Raw genomic sequence first — 16,636 nt, 5'->3', positions numbered from 1 at the left:
TTTATTTAGTATAGCAGCATCTTTCATACAATTTCAACTATTTCCTTGAATAAAGTTCTACAGGCATAAGCTTTCAATGATTCACTCCTTCCCACCCTCTATTGTTCTCAATGTCTTTCAAAGGGCTTTTGTTTTCAAGTATCTATATGATAATAAACACTAAAGTAGTAGACCTAAGCTAAATAGGTATTTGAATATATAAGCCCTATATACATTTTATCCTTTTATACTACCACCCTCACCCAATTGAATTTTCATCTAAATCACTAAACAGATCTGAAAATATGTATATAAATTTTTTTCTTTTAATTGGTGACCAAAATAATCTGAAGCATCCTAATGACTCCCTGCAATATTGTCTGCCTCTCTAAAGACTATGATTGGGAGGTATCTGTGTGAAGAGGGAATGATAAAAATTCCCATATTTAGAGTAGTCTGTTATTGAAATGATGCAGATATTTCACACTTGATGTACTTGATTCTCAAACACAGGTCAGATTAAACTTTGAAAGCTATTTAAGACACTATTTTATAGTTTGCAAGCTATATATTCAAGTGGTTTATTAAGACTTTCACTTTCCTAATTACATGCTTAATATATAATGTTTTCCTATGTAGATTTACTCCTCTGCCTCCTGGGAAATGAGTGGCCTTAGTCCAATGAGATATCTGCAAGAGCAGACGTTGCTAGTATTAATATACATCATATCTTTTTTGGTAGTATCAAAATATAAATATTCAATACATGGAATTTAATTATTATCTTATTTTAAATGCGGCTGCAGTGCTTTTTTTTACACAGCAGAATATAAAAGTGCTGATAAGAAATATACTCAAAAACATATTAACATATTAATGCTAAAACACAGAGACATTGTTACAATTTTATATAGTACCATGTTTTTTCAATAAAATGTTGAATAATTATTGTTTTTAAATTTATTACATAAAAATGCAGGAGGAAGATGATAATAGTGTCATTCCATTTTCAGAGATAAGCATCCTAAATAAATATGATGTTCACCACTCCAGAGAGAATAAATGATAATTCACTGAAAGATGCTCTTGGGTGAATCTGTACTATAAAAGGATTTGAGACTGAAATGAAATGAGTACCATCCGTTAAAGAATGAGATGTTTTGTAGTGTCTCCCCATCATTCAGCTCATTGTATGAACTTGCACCAAGGGCTTCCTTCATTGCATACTAATGGGTTGTATTAAACCTCATGATACTTTCATACCAATTCTGAGGAATGGAAGAAAATAACTCCCAGGATGAGCATTTCAATAATTCTACCCTTTGAGATTCAGGTCAATTTAGTCTGAATATTTTTGTCCAAATGTGAATATATGTATAAAAATGTGAGCTGCAGGACAGCTAGGTTCAAATTTTACCTTATCTGAAATAAAAACTGCCATCTTGCTTATTGAATGAGCTGTCAAACTTGCAATGTTATTAGGCAGAAGTTACTTACTGCAGTTTTCTTCGTCAGAATTATCACTGCAGTCATTCTGGCTATCACACCGCCAGTGATCTGGAATACAGTTGTTGTTTTTACACTGGAATTCATGAGGTCCACAAGTCTTTTTATCTGTAATGGAAAGAACCAAAGTTTGCATCATTGATTTCCATAAAGACATCCCTCAAAATATCCTGACTTCCATGCCGAATCCATGGCATATAACATTTCCTAACACTTTAGTTCCATTACAGAATGAGAAACATTGCTGGGGAAAGTGAAATCAAGAACTGAGAAAAATTCATCATTTTGCCTTTTGTCTATTTTTGTGTTGTTATTGGTCATGTTTTCATCACAGGCTGATTGCACAACAATGGATTAGAACTGCCAAGCAAAGTCAACACAAATCAGGCAAAAAAATAAAGGTCAAAATTATCCCAAATTATGCATTTTAGGATACTCCATTTCTGTTATGAATTAACAAAAACATATATTATTAATCAAACTCTGAGGTAGCCATCTTTATCTTTCTTCCCAAAGAGCTCTTGCTCTTATTTTACTTATTGATAGTTATTTCTATTAAATCCTGACCACTATCCACTCAGAAACTCACGTATCAATACAGATTGAACAATATTTAGGATGAGAAGTATTGAAAATTTCAATTATTTTTTTCAGATTTTACAGTATTTGCAAACACATAATGAAATATCTTTGGAATATGACCCAAGTATAATTGCACAATTAATTTATGCTACATATGCACATTATACACTTAGCCCAAATCTAATTTTATACAATATTTCTAGTATGCTTATGTTTTCACTGAGACACATCACATGGGGTCAAGTGTGAAATTTTCCACTTATACCATCAGTTGGGCACTCAAAATTTATTTTCTTTTGTAGCATTTCATATTTTGGATTTTTAGATTCAAGTTGCCCAACCTGTTATAATGTTTTATATGTGTATACAAAGCTTGAATATTAATAATGTGCCACTTCATACAAAACTTTAAAAAATACTATCGTATATGAGAAGTATTAACTAATATTTTACTTTATATATCACAAAGCAGAAAATCTTTGAACTTTAGAAATTTGATGAATTTTCACTAGCAAGAAATGGTTCAACCAATACTTTAAAAAAATATATCCTTTTACTACTGATTTAGTCTTCTTTATAAAACATCTAATTTATGGCCATATGAAATTAGAACACATGCAATATGAAATTATTTTAAGCTTAAATCAGAGATTTCTTAATTTTCCAAAGAGTAATAGCTAACTACAATAGTCCAAAGCAGTGTTTCTTAAATCTTCAGGTGTATACATGTACCACACTTGGAAAGTGTGCAATAATGGAGAGTGTGATTTAGGAGAAATTCTGAATTTCTTTGAAATGTTGATAACATTGAACGTGGTCTACAAATCACATTGGTATAAGGAATAAAGACATTATGAATTCAGTAGCATAAAAATAATAAAATTATAAATTTCAATGCAAAATTCAGTATACATTTCACTTTCTTTGACTTGGATCAACTTCTTCTCAGTCATATTAGAGGTGAACATTTCAAGTGCTCAGATTAGTAAAATAAATGAACAACAGGAGAAGGTAAGTTATTTGGTGGTAGTTATTATTCTCCTCTTCAAAATGCATCTTATAGAATTCAAAATCAAATAAAATAACAAAATAAAAGATTTTTAGGCATGATTATGAAAATAAAATAGTGAGGATTTAGCTCAAGTCTTGGTTAAGTATTTTAAGAAACATGATCATATTCCTTTCCCATAATATCATTAAAATGTTTTATTACATTTATTTAAACAAAGAGGCTAAATAAGTATCAGAAAGTTTAATTTATCTAATTTTACAAAAATGTTAAATGGTAAAAAAACAAATTCATAAGCAGTTTCTGATCCAGTTAACATTTTACTAAAGAAATTCTGATGACAGACTTCAAATAAATTTTTCTACTATATAAAAACAAAACAAATAAACAAAGTATTGCTTGTAATTTACCTTCTTTGCATTTTTCCTGCCTGCCTGATAATGATTCCTCAGAACTATGCTGCAAGGTATGCTGTGTTTTGATATATTATATGGTCTGTGTTTTATCTAACTTTACATTTAAACATTGGCACAAAATCTACCAAAATTCTGTGACATTCTGTACATCTTAGTAAAAAAAAAAGAAAGAAAGAAAAACAAAAAGAAAAAAGAGATGCTTCAAAAACTGGGAAAATATAGAATTTGATTTTGAATTTTGGCATTTCAAACCAGTAAAGCAAAAAAAAAAAAAAAAAAAAAAAAAAAAAAAAAAAAAAAAAAAACCAGAAAATGTGTTTTTAAAAAATATTTATATTTTTAGAAGTAGTTGGACACAATACCTTTCTTTCTTTTCCTTCCTTCCTTTCTTTCTTCCTTCCTTCCTTCCTTCCTTCCTCCCTCCCTCCCTCCCTCCCTCCCTCTCTCTCTTTCTTTTTCTTTCTTTCTTTCTTTCTTTCTTTCTTTCTTTCTTTCTTTCTTTCTTTCTTTGTTTCTTTCTTTCTTTCTTTCTTTGTTTCTTTCTATGCGGTGCTGAGGATTGAACCCAGGGCCTCGCACGTGCTAGAGGAGCATTCTACCGCTGAGCCACAATCCCAGCCCCCAGAATATATGTTTAAGTATTATTTTTGTTTATTCCTTATCACATGTTGCTTATGTTATTTTAGATAGTTTTCAAAACTTAGAATCTCAGAATGTAAGAAAAATCCTAGTGAATAGACAATGTGATGTCATAATACAGCTGCAGTCCCAAGCAAAGAAATCCTCCGTGACTGCAAAAGATTACACATTGTTATTTAATATGAACTTAATAGGTGGTTTTCAGGATTTTTGAAATATTTCTTTTACTTTTTTATAGGGAAACATTAATATAATACGTTGTGTTTGAAAGAGATATGCACATATTTCTTAAAAAGATTACAAGTTAGAGTTTGTAGCTAAAATTTCCACTTGAGACATGCAGAAACAATGTTGAGGGAGATTAATTGCCTGATGTAAGTCTATGCAGATTTTGTTTCCAAGTTATCTAACTTTTCATTAATGATATTACATGTAAAACTTACAAACTATATAGCCTTATTTTGCATTTCAAATATCCCTTGAAAATGTATACACACACACACACACACACACACACACACATATATATATATAACATATACAATTATAAGACAAACTATACAAATAAGGTTTAAATTAGATGATTTCAAAATGTTATACATTAAAATCATCTGTGAAACTTTGAAAAAATATTTACCCAAGCCACATTCCAGATCAAGGAAATGACACTCTCTGGGTGGGAACCAGACATCAGTTTATATTAAGTCTAGTCTAGTGATTCCGATGAGCAGTGAAGATTGAAAATCACTGGGCCAAAAAACTGATTGTGAAATAGAACATATATTTCTATACTATAGTACTCTAGAGTAGTTGTTCTTAAATGCTCACAATATGTAGGTTTTTTTATATTAATTCATGTTGTTGAATAGCATTAGAAAAATGTACTCTTCCATTTCTTATCCTTATAAATATGTAGAAAATAAAGTATTGGAAAACTTGCTGTCTTGAATGTTTTCACATGAATTGCAGCTACTGGTACAAATCTGATACCCCTAGAAAGGTGGCGTGAAGAACCTTCAAAGTAGACAACTAGCTGTATGTAGTATTACATGTATATTATAGTATTACTGGTGTTTGAATAGGCATTAGGTATTTCTGAGAAGAGAAGAAAAAATCCAGTGTCAATGATATCTCTGAGAGCAAGACTGTAGAAGTGCTCTGGGAGATTGTGGTAGCAGAGAAATTTAAGTTTTTCTTTCTATCCTAGTCATGGGGACCAGCTCCCAGCAATATTCCTCATTCAGGGAGGTAGCTTCTCCAAAGAGTCTGCATCAGCAAACCCCAGAGTTATAGACAGCCATGTGCCCTGCAACCTGTGCCCTGGTACCCAACAGAAATAGGAGTAGAGAAAAATGGTGGATTGGAGGGAGAAAGCATTGCTGGGCAGCTCCTCAACATCAGTCCTACTTCTCTGAGAGGTGAGTAGTTAAGGGAATACACTGAAACTTAAACTCTCAAAAAAAAAAAAATAATACACAAAGCTTTAGTTACCTAAACATCTGAAATAAAAAGTAAGCAAAGTGCTGGCTTGGGTGTGCCAATATGGCCTTCCCTGGTGGTTGCAAGAGTAGCACAGACAAACAAGACATGATTGTTAGAGAGGAGGATGGGAAGGAGGAGGGAGGAGATGATGGAGTTGAGAGAGGAGGAAGAGGCCTGACTTGGAGAAATGTGTGAATTGTAGGGGTAAACTGACTTTATTGGAGCTAATGGGGGAGGTGAATTGGTGCAAACAAATCCAGCACTGGCTTCCCTTCCCACAGGAAAACATCCTCAGGCAATGGAACCTACTGCTGGACTCCCCAGGAAATTGGAAAAATAGCTAAACTCCACTATGCAGGAGAGAAAGCTGCCTCAGTGCCTCATGCCCCAGGTAGCCCCACCAGGCACCCCCATCACAGCTTTTCACAGGGAGAACTGCCAAAGCACTCCAGTGACTCCCCTGACCCCCAGTGACTACACCCCCACCTCAGAGGGAGGGGGACCATACCACCCTGGCCTCAGAGCTCCTCAAGAGTATAGGGATTGCTGCTCTGTCACGAACCATCCATGGACTGTGAGGACTATGCTGCACATAGTGGCCTAATAAGGGAATAAGTCTGACATTGGGAACCTCCTGTGGAACCCCTACAGGTATTGATCACCTGATGCAGATATACTTCCCCCTCAAGCTCTGCCAGAGATTTCATACAGCACCTGGGACTGGTGTGACCTGCCAAGATGTCAATCAACCTGTGACTGCAAGACAGCTGGAAGCAAGACTCTGCTCTTGAAAACTTATCTCTGCCTTTGATGTCCCCTGATATAAATAAAGCAAGCCTGGGCTCCATTTTGCCAGAGTATAGAAGCAACATTCATCTGATCAGCTTGACTGTCCTGACCCTACTTTTGTAACTACTTTCTGTGTCCTGTGGTTTTTTTATCATTTTATTTTTCTTTGCTTTTATTTCTCAGCCAGTCCATTCCACCAAGGGAAACCCCATTTCCATCTCTTGCATGAAACTCGGGGAGACTGCTCTTTACAGCCCACCTCAGCAGAGCTTCTCTGGGCAAAGGGAACCAACAGCCACCTTGGCCTCAGAGCTCCCCAGGGGAAAGGGGACTGTCTTGTCCATCAGCAGACTGGCCTTAGAACACCTCAGAAAAGAGCAATCTGAACACTCTAAGCAGTCAACCAGGATACCTTTGCACTCCCTGAATGAAAAGAAGCTGCTGTACTTGCTTGAAGCAACAACCAGCAGAGACTAGACCATAGAATGAGATCCCCTGCAACCAGATTGAAAATAAAAAAGCCCCAGAAAGCCCCTAAATCAAAGAAACTGAAATAGTCATAAAAATTTTTAACATTGACCATTCAGTCTCAAGACCACAAGGGAGAAATTCTACATTCCTGTAGTTGCTACATGGTCCACAGGAACATCTATACTACAATGCAAATACCTGATACTTCATACTCATAAAGGTGAAGCCAAAACTGGTGGACAATTTATCCCTATGTCCCACACCAGGTTTTACCAGAGACCCTAGAGATCCAAATAGGGCAGAAGCTGGCATTCCCTCCTCATTTGAATTAGGAGGAGAGGATTAAGTCTCAGACACCCACCCACATGCCAAAGTATACAAGAACTCTGGGATGACTTCAAGAGATCAAATCTGAGCATCATTGGGATAGAAGAGAACATGGAGATACAAGCTAAATATATTAAGGATATTTTCAATGAGATAGTCACAGAAAACATTCCCAATTTCAGAAAGAAGATACAATTACAGGAGACATACAGAACCCTATATAGACCTAACTAAAAGATAAGTTCTCTAAGATACAACATAATCAAAATGCCAAGCATAGAACACAAAGGGAAGAAAATTAAAAGTTGCAAAAAAAGAAACATCAACTCACATTTAGAGGCAAACCTATTAGGCTAATTTCAGACTTCTGTATTCAGAACACTAGAATCAAGGAGGGCATGGGACAAGATTTTTCAAGCTCTAATAGAAAACAATTGCCAACCAAGATTGTGGTACCCAGCAAAGCTCTCTTTCATATTTGATGGGGAATTAAAATCCTCCATGATAAGGGGAAAAAAAATACATGACAACTCAGCCAGCACTGCAAAGAATACTCAAACATAAATTGTACAAAGAGGATCTCCAAAGAAAAATTCAAAAACTCCCAAATAACTGAAGATAAAACAAAGGCAAATCTAAATGAGAACCAAGGCAATATTAAATTTTAAAAAAAAACAAATGACACCAAACCACAAGCACATATGCATAATAACACTGAATATAAATGGTTTCAATTCCCAAATTGATTAACTCCCACAGATTAACAGAATTGATCTAAAAAACAAGTTCCAATCATATGATATTTGCAAGAGACTCATCTCATAAGGAGCAACAATCCCAAACTGAAGAAATAAGGATGCAATAAAATATTCCACAAAAATGGACTCTGAAAACAGGCTGGAATAGACATTTTCATATCTGACAAAAGCTAATTTCAGAAAAAATTAGTCAGAAGAGACAAAGAGGGTCATTACATCATGGTTCAAGTAAGAATCCAACAAAAATCTCAAAATTTATACACACACACAGAGATAATATGATACTATAATATTTGGAGATTTCAACATATCATTAAGCATTAATAAAAAAGATACATCTGCCCTAACATACTATACAAATGGCCCTAATAGATATCTACAGAGTATTTCACATGAAAACAACTGAATTTAACTTCTGCTCAGCAGCTCATGAAATATTCTCCAAAATAGACCACATTCTACATCACAATATAAATCTAAGTAAACACAAAAATGTTGATATAATCCGATGCATCATATCAGACCATAATGAAATAAAACCAGAAATCAACAATAAGAAAAATAATGGAAACCAAACAAACATATGGAGATTAAATAATACTCTTAAATGAAGAATGGATCAAAGTAGAAATGAGAGAATAATTCAAGAAATTCTTAGAAACAAATGAAATCAAAGATACAAAATATCAAAATCTCTGGAGCTGTATGAAAGCAAAACTAAGAGGAAAATTTATTACACTGAGTTCATACATTAAAAACATAGATTACTGGGCATGGTAGTACATGCTTGTAATTCCCTGGCTCAGCGGCTGAAGCAGAAGGATAGTGAATTCAAAGCCAGCCTCAGCAACTTAGAAAGGCCCTAAGCAACTCAGTGAGACCTTGTCTCTAAATAAAAATATAAAAAGGACTGGGGATGTGGCTCAGTGATTAAGCACCTCTGGGTTCAATCTCCAGTACCAAAAATATAAAATAAAATTAAAAAAATAGAGAGCTATTAAATAAATAAACTTATATTCCATCTGAAGTCCTTAGAAAAGAAGAACAAACTGATTTCAAAATATAGAAGACAAGAAATAATAAAAATCACAGCTGAAACTAATGAAATTGAGAATAAAAAGATCCCTAGGATTTATGCAATAAAGAGTTGGTTCTTCAAAAAGATAAATAAGATTGTAAATCCTTAACCAAACTAATTTTAAAAAAGTAAGACCTAAATCAACAAAATTAGAGATAATGAAGGCAATATCAGCACAGAAACTTCTGAAATCTGTAAGATCATTATGTACTTTGAAAATTTACACTCCAATAAGAAGAAAAATCTAAAAGTCATTGACAAATTTCTTTACATATGTAACCTGCCCAAATTGAATCAGGAAGATATAGAAAACATATATAGACAAATTTCAAGTCATGATAATTGAAACAACAATCAGAGAAGCCTACCAAAAAAGAAAAACCCAGGATCATATGGATTCTCAGCAGAGTTTCTAACAGATTTTAAAGATGAACTAACCCCAGTCTTCCTCAAATTATTTAATGAAATTAAAAGGGAGGGAACACACCCAAATCCATTCTACAAAGCTAATACAAGCCTTATACCAAAACCAGACAAAGACACATCTAGGAAAGAAAATACAGTTCTATAGTCCCGATGAACATAGATGCAAAAATCTGCAATAAAATAATAGCAAATTGCATTTAAATACCTCTTGAGAAGAAAATACACCACAACCACCAAGTTTTATTCCAGGAATGCAAGGTTGGTTCAACATATGCAAATCTATAAATGTAATTCATCACTTAAAAAGAATCAAGAATAAGAATCATATGATCATCCCAATACCCACAGAAAAGACCTTTGATAAAATCTAGCAACTATTCATGTTGAAAACTCTGGAAAAACTCTGGAGAAACTCTGGACTAAAGAACTTAGCTCAACATTATTAAGGCAATATGTAGCAAACCAAAAGCCAATAACGTGCTAAATGGAGAAAAACTTCAAGCTTTTCTTTAAAAATTAGGGACAAAACAAAGATGTCTACTCTCACCACTTCTACTCAATATAGTTCTTAGAGCAACAAGGGAAGAGAAGGAAATTAAATGGATAATACAAAATTAGAAAAGTAGCCGAACTATCACTGTAATAATATGATACTTTATCTAGAAGACACAAAAAATTATACCAGAAATTTCTAGAACTGATAAATCAATTCAGCAAAGTGGCAGGGTACAAGATCAAAACTCATAAATCAATATCAGGTTTATACTCCAACAATGATTCAGCTGAGAAAGAAATCACAAAACAATCCCCTTCACAATAACCTAAAAAAAAAATCTGGGAAATAATCTAACCAAGGAAGTGAATGAACTCTCCAGTGAAAACCACAGAACACGCAAGAAAGAAATTAAACAATACCCTAGAAAATGGAAAGGCCTCTCGTGTTCTTGGATAGGCAGAATTAATATCATCAAAATGGCATGCTATCAAAAGCAATATAAGCATTCAATGAAGTCCCCATCAAAATGCCAATGGCATTCTTCATAGAACTAGAAAAACTGGGTTTAAATTCATCTGTTGGAGTAAAAGACCTAGAACATTCAAAAGGATTCTTAAAACAAGACAAGCATTATAGGAGGCATCACAATATCAGATATCAAATTATACTACACAGTTACAGTAACAAAAACTGAATAGTTCTGGCATTAAAATTAAAATGAAGAATAAGGCAATATAATGAAAGTCACCCAGACACACACACAAACACACACACACACACACACACACACACACACACACACACACACATATATATATATATATATATATATATATATATATATATATATAAAATATAAATAGATAAAGGAGTGAAAGAAATATTAATAGACGAGAGGAAAGGGAATGGGGTTGGAAAGATGGAAGGGAAAGTGTGGTAGACAATGGGGATTAGAATCAAATGTCTTGTATTTTTGTTTTGTCAAAATGAACCAAATACTATATATATATATATATATATATATATATATATATATATATATATATATATATATATATATATATATAATTATAATTTTCTCACTCTTCCAAAAGAAAGGAAGAAAGAAGAGGAGGAAAATTCAGTAGATAAATTGCAGCACCCTCTAAGGATATAGACTTGGAACTCTGAGCTGACTAATAAGAACAATTGGTGAAAAGTCCATAGCAACCAAGGAAGTAGCTCCTGTTCCCCAGCATCCACAGGATCCACACTTGTGAGTCCAAGAGTTGCCAATTAACTCAATTCTCATTCAGGGGCACCTACCCACAGAAAGAAATTCCTGAAGATAATCACAAGCAACAAGCAGAGAACTTCCATCATACACAATGACAATACACCACACTAAACTACTGCAGAGGAGCAACCCACAGACACTAGCCATCACCCCCTGTGTCCAGCTACAAGCTCGCTGACTGGTAACCTATGCATTCCCGAGTGGGCCACAACCCTACAACCACAAACAGGCCACACAGATCCACATCAAACAGACTACAATACTGCTACTTCAGATTGCCATATCCTACACACTCTGAAATATACAGTTTTTCTTCATTTAGTATGATGTTGGCTTTGAGTTTATGGTATACAGCTAACTATCTAACTATGTGTAATCATCATCTTTTCTTGTTACAAGAAAAGTAATTGTATAGTCAGGAACACTGTGAGGCAAGAAGGACTTTAAGAACAATGCCATTGAGTTTCAGTTATGGAGTTACTTGTCTCCTGAAGGTCCAGATTATGATGTTATAGAGTCAGAAGGATGGGGTGAGATCTAGAATCTTTTTTTTGTAGAAGACCTCATTTGCTCCTGGAAGCTGGATAGTCATCTGTACGTTAAAGAAGGATGCCTTCTTCAAATAGAAGTCATTATTTTGTTTTTAAGTTAATCTTATGCAAATCCAACCTCTTATTCTAAATTCCCCCTGACAGTTTCACATTAGTGAAAATGAATCCTATAAATGCTGTTTTCAAGTGTTCTAAATTTCCTTGACTGGTTATGAGTTTCTCAAAGTGACATTGAAAGTTAGGAAAAAATATTCTTTTCCCTATTTTCAGGTTCTACCAGTATATACTATATTTGACACCCACACACACACCCACACACCATATATATATATATGTTTATATATATATATATATATATATATATATATATATATATATATATATATATATATATATATAAATTAACTTCCTTATTAGTTTTATCTTTTGAAACTAAATGTGGCATACCCTGGATTCATGCTTCCACTGCCACAAGGAATGAACATATATTGTAGGGTATCCTCCAATCTTTCTGATCCATCATCCTAACTAATTACTTCCATTGCTCTTTAGTCACCTCATGGCCCAAGATTACTACTAGAGCTTGAGATATAACCTTGCAGACCAGAGGAAAAGAGGTAGAATGGCAGAGAATAAAGTCTTTTAATACTGATTAAACTCTGTTTACATACTCTTTGGAAGTCTTCACATAATACTTCAAATTTATTCACATGATGCCAGCTAGCTGTAAGGAAAACTTGGAAATATGGTGGCCTATTCTGGATAGTAATGTGTCAAACTAAGACGTGTTTCTAAGGAGAAAGTTTAAAAAAAATGGGCATACACATGGGCAATTTGGAGTCTCAATCAATAAAGTAGGAAAGCCAGTTAAACCACTTTAGGGTTTATTTGTATATTTAAAAAGAGAATATTGCCATGAGAATAAAAATATAACCTCAGGTTTCCATGGGTTATTTTCAGAAACATGTTTCTCCATCTCAGAAGATACTGAGAGACTAAGGAAGTGCTTACAAATGCAGGAAAAAGGCAGGAGGACTTTTAATGATTCTGAATAGACACAAGGATCCAGATTGTGCCTACTTTATCTACTCCTTGGAATTGTGACAGAAAGTTTATTTTGCCACCAGTTTGTGTTGAATCTCAGTCCCAAACAGACAAGTCCTGTCTAACACCATATTATTTTTATTGCTTAAAATATTACAGACTGCTGATATTAATGTTCTTACCTATATGTCCTGATTTACATAATCCCCATGCTATTTATGTTTAGTAATGCAACCACTTCCCACAAGAAGCTTTAAAATCTGTCTCTATTTAAAAGTTATTTGCAAACTCGAACTTCCATAGGAGGTGGTAGAGGTACCTTTGTTTTGAGTGTGTTCTCTACATGACATGTGCTATTATAGCCTCTAGTGATATTGATTATCTGGAGAGCTGCAGATTGCCCTGAACTGCAAAATGTTTGGTGGATCTGAAAATTAATTTCATGTTACTTCTCATCAATCAGGCTAATATTCCTCAATGAACACTTACATACACAACCTGTTCTTCTAGGAAGTGGAAAGAATATGTGAATGCACCAGCAGTTGAGAATAACAGTACCAGCTGCAGCTTGTCCCAGTGGGATCCAACTACTTCTGTTTTGTTTTTGAATTTTTATTTTTTTCTTTAACTTTTACATTATTCTTCCAGGTAAAGAAGAGAAAAGTTTACAATGTAAAACAAATTACCAATGACATATTTTCTTTATAAAAAGGTGAATCTATAATAAGCTAGCTCTGCAGAAGCTCTGATAATGACATTTTAAAAACTGCATGTCAATGCAATGGAATTTTCAGTGGAAATTTTCAAATTCATATTACACGGTTTTAAAAAGTGTCATATTACATACTATAATGCTATCTATTGTACTTGACAGAAATTTGTACTTATTTTAAATTTGTATTGTGATTTTATGATTGTGAAGTATGGGTTTATAGTTATACTCTATGCCAACATATTCTATATTGCAGAACCCCAATTATTCCAGTATATATATAGTCTCTTTCCAACGGGTTGCATTCTTGGCAAATTGTATGGCAATATGAGGCAACCGAATCTCAACTAGATAGAAGCAAAGATAGGGTCTGTGGTGTCACCCTTGAGTACCAGTTATAGATTCTAGTAGTAGTAATATTCTAGCATTTTGATTTATCTTCTTTCAAGAAGTTTAGAAGCAACAAAAAGTCCTTTGTTTCCAAGTATTATGTTTTATTTTAAAATCAAAGTAAACATATTTTGAAGAAATTAAAAGGTGATCTATCAAAATAATTTTTAAATGTTCATGCATGCTCAAAATATTTTAAATAGACAATTAAGTGCATTTGTCTAGTTTGTGTGATTTTGTTGACCAGAAGTATTGATTATTCAATTAACTTCGTATTTTATGATGAACAGATTTAGACTGGGGTCAGGGACAGTGAAGCCATAAAGAACAAGCTGAATATGGAAGGCAGATCTTGATTTGAATCACAGTTCTATGGGTTCCTGTTAACATGTAACCTAGGGTGACTATCCTCTTTGTATCTCAGTTTCCTCATCTACTAAAATTGAAAGAAAATTGAATTTTACTCATAGTTTAACAAATGACAATTAGTAATAGGTAATAGTGATAGTTACTTAATAAAGAATATTTTGAAAAATAAAAAAAATATGTGGAATAATAATATGAATTTATCATCAATTTCAGTCAATTTAAGGAGGAGGACTTGTGATTTGCTTAAATTTTGTCATGTCATAAGCAATAATTTAGGCCTTTATTGATATCACATCATTTTAAGTGAATAATCAATTTTACATCTTTGTGAAACATCCTATTTATTTTGCACATCAGAACCAAGTATTAGTGACTTATTCAAGGTCACAAAATAAATATTAGAATTAAAGAAGACACCTAAATGCTGTGGTAATTACACTCCCCAATGGAGGTTAGAGAACATCTGGGATGTTTTAAACAAAATGTGCTCAAATTAACTATGTGAATATTTGTTTAGTTATCACATCTATGTTATTTTTACCTTGAATTATTCTTGAATTCCATGGAAATTAGCACTTACCCTCATTATATAATTCTTTGTGGAAATTTTAGACAACATAATTAAGAAAAGTAGAAATAAATGGTTCATAGTCACACAACACAAAGATGAGCTATATTACATTTTTCAGATTTTGAAAAAATATATAATTTTACACACAACATGTTTCACTAAAATTTATACAGAATTTTCTTATTTCATTAAAAAATTCTCATAAAAGTTATTTCTATGATTACCTTTGTTAATTCTTCACAATTTGGCACTTGGAGTTTTATTTTTTATTTTCCCCCAATTTGAATGAGAAGATGATATTTTAAATAAAAACTGCATTATTCTAAGTAAGTATGTAGATACTTATTTCAGAGGACTTTTTCTAGAGATCATCAGATCTTTGTATTTAGTCATTTTTATCTTTATCTTATCCTTTGCACAATCTGATATTGCTTGCTCAAGTGCTAGCAATCTTAGATATAATCTAATATATTTGTTATTTCCTTTGCAAAGATAAATATCCATGCTGCTTGAGATCTATGAAGGTCATGATAGATGTATCTTTAAATTTGTCATTCATGTTTAGAGTTTCTGTAATTACTTTAATAAATAATTATTAGCATGAAGAGCCAAACTACTTTTTAAAAATAGCATGGGATAATTTATTTTTCCAGGTTTATGTACACAGTTAGCAAACCTTTCTCTGTGATCATAAAACCCAGGTGTGAGGTGAAAAAAGAGACAATATGAAGAGAATTTTATCTAAATTATCATTTATCTACACATATACAATTAGATCTTAATTACTAGATAAAAATCCAAGGAGGAGAATAAATCTGTCTCTTAAAACCAAGTAGAAAATTACGTACATACACACAAAGGTGCATCCGTTTTGTATGTAGAATCAATTATACATGTATAGAAAGAACAATATCAAGACAGGCATGGTGGTGCACACCTGTAATCCCAGAGGCTCAGTAGGCTGAGGCAGGAGGATCATGAGTTCAAAGCAGCCACAGCAAAAGCAAGGTACTAAGCAACTCAGTGAGACTCTGTCTTTAAATAAAATACAAAATAGGGCTGTGGATGTGATTCAGTGATCCAGTGCCTCTGAGTTCAATCTCCCACCCCCACCCTCCAAAAAAAGAAAGGACAATATCAGTGCTTTCTGCAAAAATATATACAACACACACACATATATGGATGTATATATTTAGAGAAAGAACATTGTAGAGTAGATTCTCACAAGAATTAGAAATTTTATGTAACTATATTCTTTGCATTATACATTAAAAATGTGTTTATTGAAAATCAATTGGACCAAATACTAAAGCTGCAGAAAATTCTTGGTTTGCAATTAGGCTCATTTCTGTTAACCAGTATGCCTAAATGAATAAATTTATGACAAACAGAACATGTTCATGTGATATTGCAGGGGAGTAGGGAAGGCATTATGGCAGAGTCATATTTTTTTTAAAAAAATCTCTGGTTTTGAGCAAATGCTATAAGTTATTTATCCATTCAAATATGCATCACAAAGTATCAAAGGAATTCAGCTAAAATTGTTAGAGTTTAAAATGTGTTAATGAAATTTATTGAATAATAAACTGTCAAAAACTGTTTTTTTCCCTTTAACATTTATATTTGATGGTTTACATTTGATTTCATATCTTAAGGTGAGGTCAATAAAAACATACACACACATTACTCATTCAATGTGCCCTCAGTTTTCCAGGAGTTTTACATTTTTCAAACTTTGCCATTAATATACACTTACTTTGTATAT

At 33.1% G+C, this 16,636-nt stretch overlaps 1 protein-coding gene across 1 annotated transcript in view; it reads right to left on the bottom strand.

The window, feature by feature from the left end:
- Window positions 1-16,636, bottom strand: part of Lrp1b (LDL receptor related protein 1B) — a 1,566,902-nt gene that overhangs the window by 149,021 nt on the left and 1,401,245 nt on the right. Inside the window, exon 67 of the mRNA XM_077110319.1 lies at window positions 1,477-1,593. Within this exon, the coding sequence (XP_076966434.1) occupies window positions 1,477-1,593 (117 nt within the window). The remainder of the gene's footprint in view (window positions 1-1,476; window positions 1,594-16,636) is intronic.

The sequence above is a fragment of the Callospermophilus lateralis genome, chromosome 9 (genome assembly GCF_048772815.1).
Source record: "Callospermophilus lateralis isolate mCalLat2 chromosome 9, mCalLat2.hap1, whole genome shotgun sequence".
In the NCBI taxonomy this organism is placed as follows: domain Eukaryota; kingdom Metazoa; phylum Chordata; class Mammalia; order Rodentia; family Sciuridae; genus Callospermophilus; species Callospermophilus lateralis.
The sequence above is the reverse complement of the archived record's forward strand: the minus strand, read 5'-3'. Positions and strand labels throughout refer to the sequence as shown.